The sequence below is a fragment of the Vulpes vulpes genome, chromosome 16 (assembly GCF_048418805.1).
Source record: "Vulpes vulpes isolate BD-2025 chromosome 16, VulVul3, whole genome shotgun sequence".
In the NCBI taxonomy this organism is placed as follows: Eukaryota; Metazoa; Chordata; class Mammalia; order Carnivora; family Canidae; genus Vulpes; species Vulpes vulpes.
In genome coordinates, this window is record NC_132795.1 from 21,258,313 (window position 1) to 21,282,140 (window position 23,828).

The 23,828-nt window shown below is 39.2% G+C and overlaps 1 protein-coding gene across 1 annotated transcript in view; it reads right to left on the reverse strand.

Moving 5' to 3' along the window:
- LOC112922804 (aldehyde oxidase-like) overlaps positions 1-23,828 on the reverse strand; it is an 86,286-nt gene that overhangs the window by 44,081 nt on the left and 18,377 nt on the right. Inside the window, 19 exon segments of the mRNA XM_072742833.1 lie at positions 403-495; positions 2,155-2,317; positions 3,224-3,399; positions 3,401-3,421; positions 4,446-4,487; positions 4,490-4,569; positions 5,992-6,085; positions 6,279-6,430; positions 7,573-7,665; positions 8,543-8,615; positions 8,617-8,688; positions 9,495-9,575; positions 10,531-10,622; positions 15,162-15,241; positions 17,181-17,217; positions 17,220-17,286; positions 18,762-18,870; positions 21,247-21,343; positions 23,308-23,422. Of these exon segments, the coding sequence (XP_072598934.1) occupies positions 403-495; positions 2,155-2,317; positions 3,224-3,399; positions 3,401-3,421; positions 4,446-4,487; positions 4,490-4,569; positions 5,992-6,085; positions 6,279-6,430; positions 7,573-7,665; positions 8,543-8,615; positions 8,617-8,688; positions 9,495-9,575; positions 10,531-10,622; positions 15,162-15,241; positions 17,181-17,217; positions 17,220-17,286; positions 18,762-18,870; positions 21,247-21,343; positions 23,308-23,422 (1,737 nt within the window).

A 23,828-nucleotide genomic window follows, 5' to 3' on the forward strand; every position in this document is an offset into this window, starting at 1 on the left:
CAAGGGCTGTGTTTTCTGCTCCTCTATAAATAAAATCAAAGCAGCCCCCTGGCCCTGACACAGAATGTGACTTTGGTTGTGCTCCAACTTCTGCAATGCCAAGGGCAGAAGTGTGTGGTAAGCTAGCCAGCTCATTCCTGTCAGTGGCACAAGGCCACAGAGCAAAACACATGAACTTCAAGATCAAAACAGACATTTTTAAAAAACTGCCATTGCTAGTTTTATTTTTAGTCATAATTTTTCATTGAGTTTGAAATTTTAATTAACACCAAAAAATGCAGAGTTCACCAGAAGGGGAGCTTATAAAGCTTGAGAATCACTGTGAGATAAGTGGAGTGTCCAGGTGAAGAAGCTATAGGCCAGGCTCTCTGAATTAAAAAAAAAAAAAAAAAAGCCACTAACCTGGTACTTTAATATGCTGCAGTGATGTCTGGAATGACGATCTTCTAAAGCACTCTCATACTTGTCTGTAAGGCTAGGATAGTGAACAGGATCCTGAAAAGTAGAACCCTTGTAGATATCTAAAATAGGCCAGAATGGTCTTGGAAGGGAGGCTACCATGATTCTTAACAAGCAGCTCTCCTTGGAAGTCTAACACTTAGTAAGTACTTGATCTGTGCAGAACCTTGGAGGTAGAAGCAGCTCCCTGACCTCTAGGACACATGCTCTAGAAGGTCCATACATACTACTCTACATTATGAAGAACCAAGTAAATATAGATCACGGACTTCCAACATCTTTACGCTTATGATTCCCTCATATCCTTTCCTAAATGATTTGAGGACTTACAAACCAAAAATATAGGAAGATAGGGGCGAGGTAAATAACATGAAAGGAAGAGAATACTCAAGCTGGGGAAAAAGTGAGAGCCAAAGCACACCATTGCAAATGAATATGAAACTGTGTTGCACCACCTGGCCAATGGGGGAGGAAGGAAAATGCAGAGGGCTCTATCCTTGCTACAACCCGACAGGAGGAAACTTCCTGGGGCCCTAGAAGGAACACTTCTTAGAACTGAGAGAAATGGATCACTGAGTCTTTAAATAAGACTTTAAACAGTACACCTAATGGTTATGTTTTATAATTTAAAAAATTTTAATGTAAAATTAAAGCCAACAAAGGCTACTATTTTTAATAGTAGAGAAATATTGACTAGAGGAGGTTAAATAGAAGGCATAAGACTGCAAGGTAGAAGCTTTATGTGATATCACTTGATTCACCCAAGAAATTGTAATAATTGCTATTAATTGGGATAATCCACATTGGGTTTATTTTTTTCCTCTTTTGATTGCCTGGTGAGAGTATGTCGCTTACACATTGTCCATTTTCCATTTTCAGAAATTGTATATAACCCTCTGGTTCTTAGTATAATGTATACTGAAAATCCATGTATAATGAAAAAAAAATACACTCAGAAGCAATATTAAGAGAAAACTTTGTGACTCTTATTAAAGTGATCATACTAATTTCTCTATCATATAAAGAATGTTCTTGGCTTCTAGTCTAATTTGGTCAGCTGGTTATAGCATGGGATGCTTCAAGATCCCTTTGGGTCTAGAAAATTTATTCAGAGAAATCTTTCTAGTTGTGCCTTCCCTAGCAAACAATCTTGTAACTATTTTTGACAAGGGAGACCAGGTAAAAGAACACCTGGGTTATCACTACTATCACTAAGACAGCTACAAGGCAGTCTTCCCATGTTCCTCTGAGCCCTCTTCCTGTGATGACCCACTTCACAATAACCTTGTGAAATGGCTGCCATCATCATCTTACAGGTGAGAGAAATGAAGCTGAATCCAGAGAAGAAAGTCAAATGCATGATAGTGACCCTCCACAAGTGGGAGATATGTTCTACTGAGGAAAATATGTTCAAACAAGCTTTCTGCATACCACCCAAACAACAGTCAGAAACAGTAACTGAGTAGCGTTAAATGGAATCCTGCACAACTCTGTGCTCTATTTGCGAATCTTCTCCAAGTGTACAGGCCATCAATAGCCAGCCTGGAGGATGCCCAGTAAGCCCAAGTGTCTTTAATTTGGGTTGTCTCCCTCTATTCTATAGCTCTTTGGCATAGTGGAGGTTGTTGCCTCCACTTTGGGTATCACCATAGCCCTCAGTTCTGGGAAAGCCAATACGTGGTCAGTTCCATTGACCATCCTCTTCAACATCTGTGACACTTCTAGGTAGAATTTGAAGAGGAAGCTGATGATGAGAGTTCTCTTGAACTCCACCTTTCCACCCAGAGCTAAGCCTGGAAGGGTAACTTAATCCAGAGCCAGCCTGCAAGCTGCATCTAGCATCTCTTCGTTCCAAGGCCTATGGGAATCAAAGAGAAGACTCCTAGCCAACAAGGCTCATTACCTCATGGACTCAGCTTGGGTATGAGACAAATAATGACAGTATAATGCAGGAAATAAGAGTGTAAGCTCCACAGTTGGGCAACCCACATTTAAATCACAGTCCCAGGACCATCACTTCCTCATCAGTAAAAGGAGAAAAAGAGTAGAACTCTCCACCTGGAATGGTCATAAGAAAGAAATGATGACCTGTATTAAGTCCTTAGCCCAGCGGTAACCAACTCCTATATCACAGGAGCATTTACTGCATGCCTGGTCCCGTTTTAAGCACTTTATATGTATTCACTCATTTAATCTTATGAGGTAGGGATGATTATTGCCCTTTGACAGATAAGGAAAGGCACTAGAAAGTAAAGTAAGCTGACTGAGATCACATAGTTAATCGGGGTTGACTGAGTTCATACTTTAACCACCATTTCTCTGCTTACTTTTGAAATGGTAACTGATACCTAGCAAATGCTCCAGAAATATTGGCTATTAGTATTATCTATAAAGATAAGTCATGTAAGCAAATGACTTTAGCAATTTATTATAAAACAAACTCCCATAGTCTATTTTTTACCATGGTAAAGTATTCTCTCATGGTAGAGAATGCATATTTTCTTATTTTGCTTACTGTGTCTACTGTACTATTAGGAGATGGGTTCCCTCTTTCCTTATCCCTCTCCCTGCCCCCTCTTCTCTTTTATACACACACAGACTATATGATGCCCACTTCAGGATTCATCATAATCAAGATACATGGAAATAATAATGAAATCTTACTGGAATTCCATGCCATTAAATAGAAACCTAGTAAGCATTTTCTTCTTGTAATGGTATGTTATCACAAAAGGAGTTTCTCCATTACTTGGAGTCTAGGGACATGATACCATATCTTCTGATGAGTTTCTGGCAGGAATTCTTTGCACAGATAGTGATTGGACCAACGTCTCCGTGAGATGGATAAGTGTCTGATGATATCACCCCTTCTCCAAAAAAGACTCTCATTCCTGAATTGACTATTGCAAGTGCATTCTGTTGCTGCTGGGCTTGTCGGAAGGAAGGCTGACACAAATTCCCACTGAAAACGAAAATTAAGTGGCACATGTAGAAAAATAAGGAGTGACAATTATGCACTAAACAGTTTATGTATGCTGCCTCACAGGACCTTGTCACACTTTCTGTTATGGTCTGAACCTTGCCCCCCTCCCCTCCCCAATGGATGTGTTAAAGTCCGAACTCCTAGTACTTCAGAATGTGACTTTGAAGATACAACCTTTAAAGAGGTATTTACATTAAAATGACGTAATTAGGGTGAGCTCTAATCTAACATTGTGGTGTTCTTCTAAGAGTTAATTTGGACATAAACAGAGGGAAAGCCATGTGAGGACACAGGGAGAAGATGGTCATCTACAAGCCAATGAGAGAAGCCTCTGAAGACAAGCCTTGCCGACATCTTGATACCAGTCTTCTAGGCTTCCAAATTGTGAGAAAAGAGAGTTCTATTGTTTAAGCCACTCAGCTTATGGTTTTTTATGATGGTAGCTCTAGCAAACTACTATCCCCTTCAAGGCAGGCTTGGTTATTCTCATTTTACAGATGAGGAATCTGAGCCTCAGAGTGATTCCGTAGTTAGTTCAGGTCACAGATCTTGAAACCAGGATCCAGTCTTGAGTCTGAGTTCACTTTGAGTCCAAAGTCCTTCTATCCCCTAAGTTCTATTGAAAATGTATTTTTTTTAGACTCTTTCAAACTCCAAGATATAGGTATAACATATTTTCAAGCCTTCTTTAAGAAAAAGCCTATGGGACAAAGAATTTATAAAAATCTATAGGGAAGTAATTTTAGAGTTGGGATGGAGAGAGACAGAGAGAGACAGAGAGACAGAGAGGGAATGGTAGAGACAAAGGTCTCTCAATTCTAGGAATGGTTGGGGAGTGCATAGCACAAGTAAAAGGTAACTACTAACAAGTACTGTAATCTCCCCTGCAAATAGTCAACACCTGTCCTTAACTCACTATATGTTGGAATTAATTTCCTGTACAGGAATTAACAATTTCCTGTAAACTCACAGGAAAACCAGGAGACTGAAAGGACATTCTCACCTTCCTCGAGTAGGGTATGTTCACTGAGATCAACAGTGATCTGTTGGGACTGTGTCTGTTGGGAAGTGTCTGTTGGGACACCTTCTGAGAAATTCCCCATTTAAAGGAACCTGTTCTTTCCCTTCTGTGGAAAGAAATGACACTTCCCCGGGAATCTGTTCTGTTAAACAAAAAACTTGGAAATAATTCTACCAAACACCTGATGAAACTGGTTGTTTGGGAAAAGAAGTGTTCTTTCTATGCTTAGCAAATTGGCCCCCCCTACAACGGCATCTTGTAGTATTTCTTACAGACTAGGTCCCACTTGTGGTGCTGTTTGCTTCTTTGCTTGTTTATAAATAAAAATATCTAGCAGAGTGGCCCAGTAGTCACATGAACAGTCCTCTTCACAATTATGAGCACAATTCATTTTGAGCCTTGTAAGGAGGCAGTAGATATCAGACCCTTCTTGATAATCTGTTCAAGTCACTCAACAAACATGTATTGTTTATAACCACGAACCCTAGTAGGTTCAGTAATGAATAAAAAAAATTGGCTTAAATAAATTTATACTAGTAAGGTGCTGCCTTATTTTTTTTGTATCTTTTTCCAGCACCTAAAGAATTTCTGTTCTTTAATCAATGTCCTGGGGGGGTGGAACCACGTAAAGCTATAATGTAATATGACTTTAGGAAGAAAGTTAAGAAGCTTTTGATGTTTACATTCATATCACAAAATATGTTTCTCATCATATGATTGTTTTAAAGGGATATTACTTAAATACACAACTCTGAATACTAACCTTCCTCCTAAAGATAATTTTGTGGTTCAGATGATATGAAGAGTAGGTATTTAACAACATAGGTAGGCAGGTAATAGAAGGCTAATCCATATTTTTAAATGAAAATAAAAACACTTGACAGGGATGAGCACTGGGTGTTATTCTGTATGTTGACAAACTGAACACCAATAAAAAATAAATTTATTTTAAAAAAAGAAAAAAAAAGAAAAGAAAAACAGATTTATAGGGGACCAATGAGCAATAATTATTAACCAAGTTGGAAAAAGAAACATATTAAAAGCCCTTGATTTTGTTTCAAAAACAAAACTCATAAATACAGAATGGAGTCCAGCCATTTTCAACAAAAAAAGATCTGTAGGCTTCCATCAATGAAAAATTAAGTATGAGCACACAATATGACAAGGTTGCCACAACCCCCCTGTACCACCTGGAGAAAGTCTTCAATAAGGGGGCTCGCTCGGTAGTTTTTAACAGCCTATAGTTCTCTCAGGTCACATAAGGACACTAACCAACACAAGTATGGTCAACTAGGGTGGATGGGAATGGGAATATAGCTAGCACAAGGCCTCAAAAAGAAACTGACGAAGACATTGGAAGTGTATGGAATTAGGAACAGACTGATCAAACTTCCAGCATCCACGAGGGTGTGAAGAATTATTAATATTACAAAGAACAGTCATTTTCAAAACTGGACCTCCTGCCTCCCCAGAGAAAAAAATGGATAAGAGGAGCAGGTTTAGTAATTTCCAAGGGGTTGTCACTTACTTTTTGATAGCAAGTTGAGGGTACAGTTGCCCACAGCCAGGAGGGGATTCAGATCTGAATCTAGGTGCCTGCTCACAATATGGCCCCCTAAAGACTATTTAAAATAATGAGTTCTATTTTCAATATCTGTTATGTAATTATAAAGACACAAGTGAGAGTTAAGGATTAAGCAAGGCTTTGGAGAATCATTATTTTTTGTCTGTTACAAAAGAATTAAAATATCATGATTTGTCAGAGATAGTCACTCCAGACATACATGCCAGAGTTTATCATCATCAAATACATACAGCCATGTTCCTGATCTGAGATCCAGCCAGAGTTCCCAAATGCTTCAAGAGAGCTTGGTACATCTGTGTCTTCTCCTCTGGAGAGTTCTGGATTGTTTCACCCAAGATATCCTTCACCTGAGTCAGGCTTAGGCCAGCACCTAAGGCCAGCCCTGAAGTGAAATAATTTATAAATAAATGCAGTGTGATTAGTGATGACCTGGAAATGTCATTAGGCCAAAGTTATAGACATGGGATCTTTTTCCTGGATATCGCTGCCCTGCTTAGTGATGATAGTAGTGGTGGTGGCGGTGGTGGTGATGGAGAAGATGGAGGTGATGAAGGTGGTAGTGGTGGTCATGGTCGTGTTGTTAATGGAGGTGATGATAGTGATGGTTGTGATGGAGTGGAAGTGGTGGTAGTAATGGAGATAGTGTGTTAATGGAAGTAATGGCTGTGATGGAGGTAGTAATGAAGGTGGTTGTGGTGATGGAGGTAATGGTGGTAGTGTTGTTAATGGAGGTAATGGTGGTGATGGTTGTGATGGTGGTGGTAGTTGTGATAGAGGTGGTGGTGGTGGTGACGAAAGTTGTGATGGTGATGGTGGTGGTGGTGGTAGTGATGGAGGTCCTGTGTGAATGGAGGTGATGGTTGTGATGAGGTGGTGGTGATGGTGATGTAGGTGGAGGTGGTGGTGGTGGTGATAAAGGTGATGTAGGCCAAATTTTTTTTACTATGCTGAATGCTTCCCAGAATCTCCTTGAATCTTAAGAAATCTTTGAGACAATAGCCCTATTTCACTGATGAAGAAATTGAGATTCACAGTTTGACTAAGTTCTCACAGCCAATATGCGAAAGTCAAGAATTAGACTCTAGAGCTAGACTCCAAACCCACATTTATATTACCTCTCATCATTGTCATTAAATCAATTTCCTTTGTGGGAACAGATGGGCCAGTCTGTAAGCTGCTTAATACATAAACCTGCTTTCCTTACTACTGTGCTTCTAGAGAGCAAAGATTGTGTTCTATTCATCTTTATCTTCTATCCAGCACTTAGCATAATACTCTTCACTGAGTAGTTGTTACATTTCTCTGATATGGCAGGCAGAAAGTTTTTTTCAGTAGACTGACTATTCAGACAATGAGCATTCCATGTTCTTCCCTGGGTCTCCTCCAGAATGTTATCATTTTTATAAGGAGAAAATCTCTGTATATTGTAATTTGGAATAATTCTTTTCCTGCTTGCCTGCTGGACAAAGGACATAAATTGACTAATGAATTTGAACTAAGAAAACAGGGATCATAAGAACTCACCATTATGTGAACAGTTCGCAAAATTCAGTTCTTCAATTCTATCAGGAGAAATTATAACTGGGTGAAAGATGCCCTTAAATTTCTCTTCAGGCCCTAAAAGATGAGAAAAAAATAAATGTTGAAGTTGTGATTAAAAGTGATTATCTCTGGGCACCTGGGTGGCTCAGTCAGTTAAGTGTCTGACTCTTGGTTTTGGTTCAGGTCATGATCCTGAGTCATGAGATTGAGCCCTGTGTGGGGACTCTGTGCTGGGTGTGGAGTCTGCTTACGATTCTCTCTCTGTCTCTCTCTGCCCTCCTCCCCCCTCACACACACACTCTCTCTCTCTAAAAAAAAAAGTAATTATCTTTAAATACACAAAAATTACATATCTTTCTATTGATCTGTTCATTGCCAAATCACCCGGAAACCAGCCAGATGGACTTTCACTGAACTCGGAGGACTCTTTGAACTCGTCAGCTGTAAGTCTTGGCTGACTATTACGAGACAACTTATGGCACACTCAAAATTCTCTTTGGGAGGACTCTGAGAGACTCTTCAAAGAAGTAGGCAAACTGAGTTCACAAAACAGACACAATAGAAAAACCCTGTAACTGCGGTGTAAGAAAACCATTTTATATCTATCCAGATACCACCAAAAGAGGAAACAAAGAGCAACTTCAAATATGAGCCTGAGATCAATCTCCACATGGAAAGAAAGGACAGCTGTCACTGGAACTGTTACTTCTGAGTTGTTATGAAGCAGATCTCCTGGGTGCAACTCTATGCACTGCACTGATGGCAGGCAATCGGAATTTACTTATGTAATGGAAGTTGTGAAAGTCTCTTGAGCAATCTGAGGAAGTCGAGTCTAAATGATTAAAAGTGTTTTTTCAGACTGTTTTTCCAGAGAACATGCATATATGAGGTTCTTTCCTCCAAAGTCCTTTTCCTCAATTCCCTCATAAGAGGTCCCTGGGGCTCTACATACCTACAGAGGTGTTTCCCATGACAACAGGGGCCTGAGGATAGTTGAATTTGGCTTCTAGAAGCTCCTTCAGGGTCTACTGGAGAAATCCATGTCATTCTATCACCATTAAAAATCTTGGTCCTTTGTGGTTGTTTCTCAGCCATTATCTGTCAAAAAAGCAAGAGGGACTCAAGATCATCTCATGACAACACTTTCACCTGTTTCTACCCCATTTTGGTAGGAACAGAGAAAGGAAATGGAGATCTTTTTAAAAAATAAAATAAAAGTGACCTAAGAGTAAAACTTTACTAAGGAATCAGAGTTCAGATTAAACATATAAAAATATTCTATTCCTTCTGGAGACTGTTCCTATATATACCTACTTTGGTGCTTTTATATCTCAAAGGAATTCATTTCAATGTTTCAGAATATTAAAAAAATATTTCAGAATATTGTAATATGCTTAGTTTTGTAAACTCATTCTGTGGAAGGATAAACTTCAACAAAGATGGAAGTAGGAAACATGTCTACATTTATAAATGTTGTGATGTTATTTCATATAGATACAATCTGCTGCTTTTAGCAGTCAACTATCCCCTCATGACGGCTCTACCCTCATTCATCCATCTTTCTCTTAGTCTCGTACTCTTTTTTTTTTTAAAAAAAGAAGATTTTATTTATTTATTCGAGAGAGAGAGAGAGAGAGAGAGGCAGAGGGAGAAGCAGGCTTCATGCAGGGGGCCCAATGTGGGACTTGATCCCGGGTCTCCAGGATCAGGTCCTGGGCTGAAGGCGGCGCTAAACCACTGAGCCACTCAGGCTGCGCTAGTCTCATACTCTTTACACCTTGGATTAACCATGGCAGATGGATGTTACCAATTTCTCAATCAGCTTCTGAGAAGATCCATAAGCAAATACCCTTCCTAAGCATCTCAGCATGAATTCCTTTAGAATGAGTTCAAATTTGCCTTACCATTAGCTCTGGAGGAAAAACCGATTCTTGAGTTGGATCCAATGGCAGAAACTCCTCTTCTGAGAAGAGCTCTGGACTTGTCTTAAAAAAAAAAAAAAGAAAAAAAGTAACAGGAGTTATTGTCATCAGGTAACTCTGACTACCTTAAATCCTTTGTGGAGGGACGCCTGGGTGGCTCAGTGGTTGAGTGGCTGCCTTCAGCTCAGGGTGTGATCCCGGTCCTGGGATTGAGTCCCACATCGGGCTCCCTGCAAGGAGCCCACTTCTCCCTCTGTCTATGTCTCTGCCTTTCTCTGTGTGTCTCTCATGAATAAATAAATAAAATCTTAAAAAAAAAAAAAAAAAACCTTTGTGGAATGAGGTCAAAAGAGGAAAGACATACAGAGACAGACAAAAAGCCAACTGGCCAGCCACAATCTCTGTGTTCTAAGTCAAGGGCTCTAATATAGACCTAGTTTCTAGCAACTCAGTGCAGATGCCACTGGTCCTCCAAAACTCAACTTCCTGCACGTTCTCTTTGCAGTCTGGGAAAGCAGAGGAGACAGGCAACACTGAGACAAAAATTTTTCCCCAAATTGCCACCTATCACCTCTCCCTCTGCCAGTTCTTCCATTTCCCTAACATCTTCACTTTGCTTCTAGTAGCCCTGGAAAAAAGACTTGAAAAAGCTTTTATTTTCTTTAAAAACAAAACTAAACTAAACTAAGAGACATTAAAGAATCAATGTGTTTTTTCTTCTTCTTCTTTCCTCCTCCTCCTCCTCCTCCTCCTCCTCCTCCTCCTTCTTCTTCTTCTTCTTAATATGTTTTCTATTCTATGGATAGTTGTACTTGAACCAGAATAATATCTGGAATGAGGAATAAAGTTGTTCAGAAATTTTTTTTTTGGGGGGGATGAAGATGGAGAATGGAGAGGGGACATGTTGAAATACATCAAATGATAAGTCAACTTGGGCAGTTATTTATTCTTCCTAAAAGTAAGTTGGTTTCTGTTCATGTCCTGTGAAAACCTTATAAAAAATTTACATTTCACTGACCTTATTTACTTCTTCAAATTCTGATAATTCACTTATTTCTTGATCTAAATGGCAAATCCCATTTTCTTTACTTTGACAGCAGCCAGAAGTCTAGTGGGTGCAAAAACAAATAATCAACAATTTATTGCTGATTCTACCATTTTTCAGCTTTATTGAGGTATAATTGACAAATAAAATTACATATTTAAAGTGCACAATATGATTGTTTTACATATGTATAATTTGTTAAATGATTACCACAATCGAGTTAATTAACACATCCATCATCTCACATAGTTACCATTCTTGTGTGTGTGTGTGTGTTGTGAGAACACTTGAGGTCTACTCTCTCAGCATATTTCAAATACACAACACAGTGTTATTAACTATAGTCACCATGCTGTAAATTAGATTCCCAGAGCTTATTCATCTTATAACTGAAGGCTTGTGTCCTTTTTTTTTTTTTTTTTTAATTTTTTTGGCTTGTGTCCTTTAACCAGCATCTCTCATTCTCCTGATCCCCCGCCGCTGGCAACCACCATTATACTCTCTGTATCTATGAATCCAACTTTTTTTCTTTTTTACATTCTTCATGTAAGTAAGATCATACAGTATTTGTCTTCCTCTATCTGGCTAATTTTACTTAGCATAGTGTCCTCTAGATTCAGCCACGTTGTTGCAAATGCCAGGATTTCCTACTTTCTCACATCTGAATAATATTCCTCTGTGCAGTATGTGTGTGTGTGTGTGTGTGTATGAATGTGTACATTCATCTGTTGATGGGCCCTTAGGTTATTTCCATATCCTGGCTATGGTGAATAATGCTGCAATGAATACAGGAGTTCAGATATCTCTTTGAGTTACTAATTTCATTTTCTTCAGATATATACCCCAAAATGGGATTGCAGATCCTATGGTGGTTCTATATTTAATATTTTGAGGAAATTCCATACTTTTTTTCCAGAGTAGCTGTACAACTTTATACTCTCATGAAAAGTGTATAAAGATACCCCTTTCTTCATAACCTTGCCAACATTTAACTTTTGACGTTTTGATAATAGCCATCCTAACAGGTGTGTGGTATCTTACTGTGGTTTTGATTTACATTTCCCTGATGACTAGTGATGCTGGGTACTTTTTAAGTACCTGTTAACCATCTGTATGTCTTTTTTTTATTAAAAAAAAAAAAAACTGTCTAGTCAGATCTTTTGCCCATTTTTAAATCAAATTACTTATTTTATTTTTGCTATTGAGTTGCATGAGTTCCTTATATAATTGGATATTAATGCCCTATGGTTAGTAGTTTGCAAATATCTTCTCTCACTGTGTAGGCTGCTTTTATATTTTGTTGATTGTTTCCTTCACTGTGGAGGAGATTTTTATTTTTATTTTTTTAAATATTTTGTTAATTTTTTAAATTATTTATTTATTTATGATAGTCACACACACAGAGAGAGAGAGAGGCAGAGACATAGGCAGAGGGAGAAGCAGGCTCCATGCACCGGGAGCCTGACGTGGGATTCGATCCCGGGTCTCCAGGATCACGCCCTGGGCCAAAGGCAGGCGCCAAACCGCTGCGCCACCCAGGGATCCCTGTGGAGGAGATTTTTAGTTTGAGATAATACCACTTGTTTATTTTTCCTTTTGTTGTCAGTGCTTTTGGCTTCTTATCCAAAAACCATTTCCAAGACCAATATCAAGGAATTTTTTCCCCTATGTTTTATGGTTTCACATTTATGGTCTTACATTTAGGCCTTTAATACATTTTGAGTTCATTTGTGAGTGATATAAAATAGGGATATGGTTTCATTCAGGTTTCCCCAAGACATTTGTTGAAGAGACTATTCTCTCCCCATTGTGTTCTTGGCACCCCTGTCAAAGACTAGTTGACCATATATGCATGAGTTTATATCTGGGCTTTCAATTCTGTTACTGGTCTGTGAGTCTGTTTTATGTCAGTGCCACATTGTTTCAATTGTTAAAGCTTTGTGAAATAGTATGAAATCGGGATGTGTGATGCATCCAGTTTTGCTTTTTCTCAAAACTGCATTGCCCACTCAGAGTCTTTTTTGGTTACATGCAAATTTTGGGATTTTTTTTCTATTTCTGTGAAAAATGCCAATGAAATTTTATTAGGGGTTACATTGAATCTGAAGGTTGCTTTGGTAGTATGGACATTGTAACAATATTAACTCTTCCAATCCATGAGCATGGGATATCTTTCTGTTTATTTCTGTCTTCCTCAATTTCTTTCAACAATGTCTTACAGTTTTCAGTGTATAGGTCTTTAGTTCCTCAGTTAATTTTATTCTTAAGCATTTTATTGTTTTTGATGCTATTGTAAATAGGATTGTTTTCTTAATATTTCTGATAGCTTGTTAGTATATATCAACACAACTGAGTTTTGTATGTTAATTTTATATCCCACAACTTTACTAAATTCATTGATTAGTTCTAACAATTTTTTTGGTGGCATCTTCAGGGTTTTCTATACATAAAATCATGTCATGTGTACAGACAATTTTATTTCTTTCTTCCCAATTTGGATGCTTTTTATTTCTTTATCTTGCCTAATTGTTTGACTAGCACTTCCAGTACTAGGTTGAATGGAAGTGGTGATAGAGGGCATCCTTGTCTTGTTCCTGATCCCATTCATTGTATTCTTCAGCTCCAGAATTTGTTTGCCTCCTTTTAAAATTATTTCCATCTCTCATTTAGTCCATGTATTGTTTTCCTGATCTTGTTGAATTATCTTTCTGTGTTTTCTTGTTGATCTTGGTTAGTAAGATCCATGTCCTATTGATGCCTTCTCAGAGCCCTGGCTGCTACCCTCCCACCTTTCCCTGTTCCTAGATTATGCATCACTCCTCATGAGGTGAGATGAGGTGAGAAAGAAGTGGGTCTCTCTGACAGTGTCCACATAGCTAGGGAAGCCAGATACCCATTCACATACTCTCATGTTCCCCCATTAGATAAATTGTGAGCCAGGAAGGTCTGAGTTGGTACTGAACCATGACACTTTGGAGGAAGAATAATGCAGATAAAGTGAAACTGTTCCTTTCATTCTCTTCAGTGCATACAATCTTGGATTTATTGCTCTTGTTCCATTGGTGTGATGGGATTTCTCCACTGGACTCTGGACTTCCATAAGTCACTTTTATGCAGAATTGATTGTCAAAATTGGTGTTCTTTGGGACAAAGCCAGTGGAAAACTTCCATTTCACCATCTTGCTGATGTCACTCCTCTATCATCTAAGTCTTTTTTTTTTTTAAGATTTTTATTTATTTATTCATGAGAGACACAGAGAGAGAGAGGCAGAGACACAGGCAGCGGGAGAAGCAGGCTCCATGCAGGGAGCCCAACATGGGACTCGATCCCTGGACTCCAGGATCACACCCTGGGCTGCAGGCGGCGCTAAACTGCTGTGCCACGGTGGGCTGCCCCTATCATCTAAGTCTTAATTCAAGCCTGGTACCTGATGAAAAAGCAGCTGGTCCAGCCTCAGGAGGAGCTGGCCTTCTGGAATGAGTTGCTGAAGCTGGAGATGAAATGCAAACCCCAGGCCGGAGGCAAAGTCTCTTCTACTAGCTATTAATAAAACAGTTGACTACTAGTTGAAGCCTAATACCGAGTCAATACTGCTAAATCTTATGAAAAAGAACCATGTGTATGTAAACATATCCATACTAAATTTTAACTCCAAAAAATCTGAGCTTATGAGAAAATCTAAATAGTAGCAATTATTCAACAAGTAAAAATATGTAAAAATCTTATAATAAAGTCTGGCACTAAGCAATAAATATTAACAATATTAACAATATTTAATATTTTAATGATCTATATTAACAATTATTATGATTATCACTCAGTTCTTATTTATGACATATTGATTTCATAGTTTAATGTCTAAAGGGCAATCTTATGTCCCTCATTTCCAAGTTGTTTATTCATTTATTTATGCAATAAATAGTGACTGGGTAGCTACTCAATCAGTGCATGGTGACCAGCTCTGGAGATGCAGTCTCCACTGTCAAACAGCCCACTGTCTGATGGACACATGGGAGAGCAAATGAGAATTAAACCACTGCTGTCATAGAGGCATGCACAGAGGGACACAGGAGCAACAGGGTGCAAGGCAGCTGACACAAACAGATCAGGAAAGACCTCTGGAAACAATGATATACACCCAATATCGAGGTGCTTAGGTGTTCATTGTGTGACTATCAGGGCAAGCTCAATGAATGGCAATAAGTGCCTGCCCAAGATCAGATAACAAACAGCAATTACAGACCCTGGATAAGAAAGGCCTTGTATTAGTAACAATGGTTCTTGTCCTCATGACACCTGGTAATCTCCACTGCTTTGTTTCATTAGAAAAAAAAATACACTCAATAATATGTTCCTTTCCTTTCAGGATTCCTGGGTAGCTTAGTCAATTAAGCATTCAACTCTTGATGTTGCTTGGGTCATGATCTCAGGCTCATGGGATTGAGCCTTCTGTCAGCCTCCACATTCAGTGGGGAGTCTGCTTAGGATTCTCTCTGCCTCTTCCCTGCCCTTGCTCCTGCTTGTGTGTGCACTCCCTCTCTTTCTGTGTCATTAATTAATTAATTAATTAATTAATTAAAAAATGTGTTCCTTTTACTTATTTTACAGAAAGTTTTGCATGCATCAATTATGGACCTATATCCTGTGCAACGGCATAGGTTACCCGAAAGGAGAAAAACTCAACTGTGTTACTCAAGTGACCCAGTAGAGAGGCACAATCTGCCAGATGCACGATGGAAGTAAGGACCCCATCCAAGAAGAAAGCTCTGTTTGATATTTCAGTCTATATAATCTACAAAGTCTGATTTTTTTCAACAGCAACTTGGGATATTAGGTTGAGAGTCCTGAGGTAGAGCTGAACAACTCAGCTATTTGTGTTTTCTCTCTAAACAGTTTTATATCTTTTGCTTATGACAGGTACTCAAAGAACATAATGATTTCAAGCTAAAAACTTGGTCTACAGGCACATTCAAGAGCTAAGCTTCAGTTGACAGATCAAAGACACTTTATAGCAGCAAAGGCAAATGTTAAACTTTTGAAACAACCGGGCACACAATTTATCTACAATAAATCAGGAGGGTAGTGTTTCTCTCACAGTAGTCCAGAGCCCACATTCTCCCCTCATCCCCCAAATCTGGGGTCTTATTGAGAAAACAGAGCCACTGAAGCAAGCCATCTAGAGTTTAACCCCAGGAATCTTCACTCTATACAAATTCTCCATGGAAGTCTTCAGCACTCTAAGATTTGAAAACCCCTTGTCACTTGTTCACATTATAAACAGCCATGAGATCAAATGCATAAGAAGATCTAAAGGAATTCAGGCAAGAGACAGTTCATGTGCTGCATCTCCTCTTTTCACTTCTACTTGCTCTGATCTTCCGTGTGTGGAAGAGTTAGACACATGAGCTTTAACCTCGTGTTCTCTGGCCAGGAACTACGGTACTTGGGAGGCAGGAAACAGACAGATAGAGCCATGGGGAGTTTCACCAGAAATAGGATTTGGGAGGCTATTATTCTAAAAAACTGTTTAGAATCTTGTTAATGAAGACCTCCTCTATCCATGCACATACTGAGCTTCTGAACTTGATAAAATCACTCTAGACTGGATAAAGACAGTTATTTGAAATAAATATCACCAGAAGATCTCAATCTTTTTTTTTCAATCTTTTTGATATCATATTGTATTCATCAAGAGCCCTCTGATATCTAATATGATCCTGAGAGCACCCACTCCATAAGAGAAAGTGGTGGAGGAGAATGGCATGTGGAGAAAACTGGATCCTTTCAAAGAGTAAATGAATAAACTGGCTCTGTAATGTTTGTAAAAATGAGCAAACAGGAGCACCTGGGTGGCCCAGTTGGTTAAGCATCTACCTTCGGCTGAGGTCATGATCTCAGGGTCCTGGGATCAAGCCCAGGCTTTCTGCTCAGTGGGGAGCCTGCTTCTCCCTCTTCCTCTGTCACTTCTCCTGCTTATGCTCTTTCTCTCTCTCTCAAATGAATAAATAAAATCTTTTAAAAAAAGGGAGGAGACTTTTATAAATTAAGAAAAGACAAGAAATATATCAGCCAAGTGCAATGTGTGGATCTTGTTTGAATCCTGACTTAAACAAAGTAACTCTTCACTATTGGTGGTACAACTTTTTTTTTTTTTAAGATTTTTATTTATTTATTTATTTAATAGAGACAGAGAGAGAGAGAGAGAGAGAGAGAGGCAAAAGGAGAAGGAGAAGGAGGGAGAGAGAGAGAGAGAGAGACAGGCAGAAGGAGAGGCAGGCTCCATGCAGGGAGCCCGATGTGGGACTCAGTCCTGGGACTCCAGGATCACACCCTGGGCCGAAGGCAGGCACTAAACCACTGAGCCACCCAGGGATCCCCTGGTGGTACAACTTTAAATAAATTATATTCTCTAAACCTCAGTGTCTCCACCTAAGACACGGGAATAGTAACAATACCTATCTTACAAAGGTATCATAAATAGTAAATGAGACAATCCTTATATAGCATTAATACAGCATGTGGCACATGGTAAGTGTCTAACATCAACTCTTATCATGACCATTATTTAAAAATAAAGAAGCATACATATATATATAACCTACCATTAAGGACATCAGTTAACTGTTCCAGAGAGGACTCTGGATGGTTCCCTAGCAATTATAGATGAACATCACCATCCCAGGGGTACAGAACCCACATTGTGTGCCATGACACCTGGCGATCCTCTCCTGGAAGCACAGATAGGTTAGAAATGCAGAATCTTTAGGCCCGAACCCAGATCCACTGAATCAGAACTTATACTTTGACAAGATCCCCAGGCAACTTGTTTGCACATTAAAATTGGAGAACAGACTAGAAATTCCTTCTCATCCTAGGTGTCTCCTTTTCTTCAGACCAGGTGGCTGTGATTACTGGTCTTCATATTTCATTAAAGGTTCTCATCCTTTAGAATCACCAAGGGAACTTTAAAATTTCCAAGGCCCAAGCAGCAGCCCAGACCAAGAACATGGGCATATATTCCCTGGTGGTTTCAATATGTAGTCCAGAATGGGAATCACTGAAATAAAAGTTACCCCCTTTAAGTCCCTCACAGAAGTGAAGCAAATTGCACTCAGGTTGAGAAAACCAAACCACACCAAACCTCCTGAGTCTTCTAGCTGCCCACAATTGCCCTATCACTAGAGCACACAGAAGTTGGTTTGCAAAGTGTAACCATTAATCCAGAAAACAGTCAAGAAGGAAACATTGCCTATTTCTCTATCAAATCTTTTCCTTCCCAGCATTTTCTCTTTGGAGTCTAACTTCAAAGGCACAACCCCATTCTGGAATCTGTCTTCTGGCAACATTGCAACACCAGTTGCTCAGCAGCCACTACTAAATGAAAGGATGTCTCACAGCTGTAAAACAGCCACATCTCACAAGAGCATCTAAGCAGAATTTGCTCCCTCTAGGTAATGAGGTTTCACAGGACAGAAACAGGACCTGACATTCCTTCAAGTCCAGAGAATGTGAAGTTTAGTTATTCTCTATATTGCTCTTATCTTTTTTCCTCTTATATCCTTCTCCCCATAAGTGACCTTCATTAACCTAGATAAAAACAAGTAGCAACAGCATTTTTATGGGCAATGTATAAATAATTTAAAGAGCCAGGAGTCTAAAGTGCCCTTTCATTTGAGGTAAAGTTCTAACAAGGTGCTGCCTTAGGAAAAAAAAGCTTCCAAATTTATTAAAAACTCCAATTATCTGTCTTCTGAACAAGTCCTACATTTACTAAGTCTTTTTTGGAGCTGAGATTTTCATCCAGCTTTAAAATGAGGTTACTCTGCACTTTGTAAAAAAAAAAAAAAAAAAAAAAAAAATGACGCAATTATAACCCTCAATGCATACGGTCCTCGTTTCTTTGAATTTGGGAGATGTAAGAAGGATATGTCCCATCTAATTAGAAAAAAAAAAAAAAAACCCAGCAATATCAGAGTTTTCTTTCAAAAGAAAATGCCTTGAAGGCTTCCAAAAGCATCTTTCTAAGGAATCAGTTATAAAACATCCACACACCAGGTGTCACTCCTGGCCTTGAGCTCAACTTCATGAATGGGTGGGCAGTGGCCAAGCAGCAGAGCTCAGACTGTTCGACTGCATTAACTTGCATGGCTTGCCATGCTTTTTGAAGCATAGAAATCTTATGAGGAAAGAAGTACACCCTCACCTCAACAGAATGAATCCTGGCCTTGGTGCTTCCTATGCCTTCTATTGTGGTGACAGCAACCCTGTACAGAGAGCAGATGGGGATCAGACAGGCATTGGCTGCATAATGTCTTCAGAATGCAAAAGAGAAGCACAAATTACATTGTATCCAGTGGGAAATGAATGAGCATTCACCCAGCACCTCCAATATGGCAGATTTTGTATGATGCCTCAGGCTCTGCAAATACATTCTGTCCTCAGCTCATGCACATTTTTTAGAAGCAAAATACACAGGTTTCTAAACAGTATTTCATCCACATATATACACACACAAAAGAAAGATTGAAAGAATATTATTCATTTATAACTAAATGTAAATATTTGTTGAGTGTTTACTATGTGCTAGGCAAAGTTCCAGGCACTGGAATTCATTGGTGAACAAGACAGATAAATTCCTGCCTTGTAGAATATATATTTTAGTTGCAGGAAGATAGACAATACATATATACATAGACCATACATACATATATAAACTGAGATAGTAAGAAGTTCTATGAAAAAATTGATACAGGCAAAGGGAATAAGGAGTTGCAGAGGTGAGGCAGGCATTGCTATTTACAAGGTGATCAAAGAGGGTTGATAATGTAACATTTTTGCTGGAACCTGAATGATTTGAAGGAGCCAGACATGAAAGGTTTGGGAGCAAATATTCCAGGTAGAGGGACAAAACAAGCACAGGCCCTGAGGCAGCAGTGACCTTGGGATGTTTAGGGACAGAAAAGAGGGACAGAAAGAAGCCAGTGAGGTTGGAGCATAGTTAATACAGAAAGAATGGTAGGATTCCAGGCTAAAAGACAGGCAAGGTAGGTAACTGTAAGGCTTCATTTAGAAACCAAGGCTTCATTCTAAAAACCAAAACAAGCCATATAAGCTATATGATTATAGTTTTTAAAAAATGCATCAGATGCTGAGCATGTGAAGAAACTTAAACGAACTAAGCCCCATTAAGTGCAAGCCCTTTATAAGAGAGTGAGATACAGATGCCCTCATCTCTGACTGATGTGGATGGAGAAGGAATCTGCCATAAGTAGGAGTAAGGAGAAACTACACCAGTTTCAACAAACTTCTAATGAGGGCTGAATATAGAGCTGAACTGCACTGTCCCCAAAGTCTTCCTCACCAAGCTTCACTGAGTGCTGAGGGTAATACCGTAAAACTAGTGGTAGGGAAGGAATGTTACAAAAAAACTCTCCAGGCATGTAGACTCTTAGATGAGGAAGATTTGGAAAAAAGCCAAGAGAACTAAGAGAAGGCTGTAAGCACTCTGGCTTCACAGAGTGTAGGGCAGCTGCCACCCTCCAGATACTAAAACAAGGAGGTATGGCTGCAAGAGATCTCCCAAAGCATGGAAGTGAGATAGGAGAGTAAAGAGAACTTCCAGGTGAACTAAAGTAGGCAGCCAGGCTGTAAAGCAGGGAGGGATCACCGAGAGTTCAGGAAGCAGGTGACTTAGCTGTGGAATACAGGCAGATCTCTGAAATCTTACCACTGCTCAGATCCTCAGCCTTCATCTGTGATCTGTAGAATGATGTAAAATGGTTTAAGATATGCATAGTTCGGGATCCCTGGGTGGCGCAGCGGTTTGGCGCCTGCCTTTGGCCCAGGGCGCGATCCTGGAGACCCGGGATCGAATCCCACGTCGGGCTCCCGGTGCATGGAGCCTGCTTCTCCCTCTGCCTGTGTCTCTGCCTCTCTCTCTCTCTCACACTGTGTGCCTATCATAAATAAATAAAAATTAAAAAAAAAAAGATATGCATAGTTAGAGAGAGGAGGGGGAGAGAAAATAAAAAGGGAAGGAGGAAAAAAGGAGGGAGAGGGAGGGTAGAAGGGAGGGAGAGAAAGAAAGAAAAGAGTAAATATTTGAAGAGATGATGGCTTGAGACATTTCTAAAGCTGATAGAAGACATTAACCCACAGATCCAAGAAACTTGGCAAATCTGAAGAAGGATAAATATCAAACATAAAGAGAAGATGATAATGTAATGGGAAACTATTGGTGATTTTTAAATAGGAGAGTGTGGTGATCTGACTTATAGTTGAAAGTGATCTGTCTGATGTACAGAATTCACCAAATAGAGGGCCAGGGCCAGGGGTGAGAGCAAGGATATCAGTTAGTAGGCTATAATGGTAACACAAAAGTGTGATGATGGCATTATTCTTCACTGCTATTTCAGCCCTTCCTTTCTTCCCCAGACAGCACAGAGTCAGACAGCATTTCAATTTTCAACAGGGGATTCTGTGACCATATGTTATCCTCCCTGATGATATAGTTTTTTCTAACCCATTCGTATTCCAGGGACCATGTTTATCTTGTTCATCATTGTACCCAGTATCTAGCACAGTTCTTGTCACATAGTGGGTGCTCATACATATTTATCAAGTGAAAGAATAAAACAAAGTTCAAGACTTTAAAAATGCAACCATATCTGGACTTGGCTGCAAGGTACCTTATCCTCTTGATAACGGCGTTATATGATGATATCATCACTGTGCAGGCACCACAGCCTCCCACTCCACAGCCATACTTAGTTCCTGTGAGTTGAACTGGAAAAAGCAGTTAAAGATAATATATTTTCCAAAATTCTCTATTTAGAATAGCTCTGACCTTAGAGGACACTACCATCAAAAAGACTCTTGAATATATAGTTAAGTTCAGATAATACCTTAGCTGTTATTATTTAGAGTTTTGTAGATTCCTGATTGGCATTTGTGTATCATATTTAGTTTCCTCCGTTTCAAAACAACTGGACTGCCAAAACAGGGCCAAACTCAAAAAGAGTCTATACATATAAAGGCCCAATTACTTGAAAGTATGAGTACATTGCACATTTGTCTTCATCCTTATCTACATATTTGATGCTATACAAAGTAAAGTGTCAAATTGTAAATAATTATTTGTGTGTTAGTATCCATGTTGACTATACCTCTCTGCTTCCCAATGGCAGAAACTGCTACTTGTTCCCTCGTATCTATTTTCTCACTCTTTTTTGGTAAAAGATACCCCAATTTTCAGCCACACATGTGGTTTCCCAGAATAAAAAAATATATTTTCCCAGCCTCTTCTGCAGCTGGGTGAGGTTAATGACAATGCTGGCCAATGGGATGTTAGTGTAGTGCTATGTATGACTTCTAGGACAGAAATGTCCTCAAAAGGAGAGGGGTGCCTCCTTCCTCATCCCTTACCTCTTCTCATTTTCTGGAGTTCAGATATGATGGTTACACTCCAATTAGTCATCTCTGACCATGAGGACAAAGCTGCATGCTGAGGAGGGTGGGGGAGCAAGATCCAAGGAGCTTGGCTCCCTAAATAGGTTATGACACTGCTTTACTAGCCCAGGTATTTACCTACCTTTGAGATTCCCTTATGTGAGTGTGACGGCCATGAGAATGTGTTTTGCAGACCTCCTTCAACATGGAGCATAAATGACCAAGCTGTTGCATTTTGATTTCTATCACCTTAGTTTTCATCAAGGCCATGACTCCCATGGGTTGCTCCCCGCCAATGGCTCAGTGCTATGGAAGGACATGGGAGAGCTTGTCAGCCACCCCCAATGGCTTTGATGAATGTACTTTAGACTGCACAGCAGCCTTAGACCCTCCCACTCAGCCTCCTCATCCTCTCTTCTTCATGGGTGGCACTTGCATTATGGTCTAATGTCTCCCTCGGCCTTCTCTAACTCTCTTACTATTTCCTTTCACTCAGGAAATCAGCCCTTGAACATTTAATCCCATTTTGGGTGTCTGCTTCAAAGAGAACCGAATCTAACAAAATGAAAAAGGAATAAACGTTTAACATCTATCTTATTCACTGCTATTTGGGATTTTCTGTCACTCACAAGAACCAAATTTTAAATATTACACATTAGTACCATGGATAACTAGGAAATCAGTGTTTATTGTTTTTATATCCAAAGATCTTGAATGACTTCCAGAATATAGTTATTGATGCTTTTTGAGTTGTGCACCCTTTGGGGAGTCTCAATCTCTCAAGAGGGAATAAAAATGTAGAAATTACCATTGCCACATGTTTCTGCATGTAATTTAGAGGAGTATACAGACACCAGGAAGTCCACTGGAGTTCATGAATAGCAGGCTAAGAACCCATTCCTTACATGACTTTCATTTAGAAAGTTTTTCTAAGGTAACATTTTCAGGTTTAAGTTCTCCATGGTTCTTTAACTTTCATTTCAGGAGATTTCTGTGCTCTTTTTTTTTTTTCCTAATGGGCATGATGATTAGTTCTTGAAGATAGGATGTCAATATTGTGACTCTTAGTTCTAAAGGATGCTTAATTAAGCCCTTTTAAGATTTGCTATAATTCCCACTGCTAGCTTCTCTATTTTATACAATGTATTTGGTGCCAAAACATATATTAGAAAGAATCTGGCTCTTCTGACAGCCAAATTGTGCAGTGCCTGCAAAACTAAAACTAAACTTTCTTAAAGAAGAACATAAAACCATAATAGTAGGGAATATGGCTCTAAAAAGATATTTGAAATATAACCTACTAAGGATATCAGTACTATACACACACATGCGCACACTCAAAGCATAGAAAAGGATATACTTCTTCCTCAGCTGTGGTAACAGCATTTTTTCAGGATCAACATTTTTTTCTATCACCTGTACCAGACGGAAAAGAAGAGTTATGTACATAAAGCCGAGACAGCTTGTGTGATATTCACATCAGCAGGATCACACTTATTTGTTGGAAATGTATATTAATCAACTCTTCTACTCACATTTTGAATTTGATTTAATGTTTATGGAACACCTGTGATACACAAATCATCTCTCATAAGTGTAAAGTCAAAATCTTGAGCCCCACCACCAGTTTGCTACTGTCCTTGGTCCTGAATCGTCGCTGTTTGCTAAGGCAGTGGTTGTTTCTACCAACAGAATACTACTGTTTCCCGTCCAGCTTCTCTTAGAAAGTCTGAAACAGGGAAAAGATATTAGTAGAAAAGATATGGAAGAAAGAAGTAGGAGGTGGATGCTGGGAAAGAATAGCCCCAGAGATACTAATATA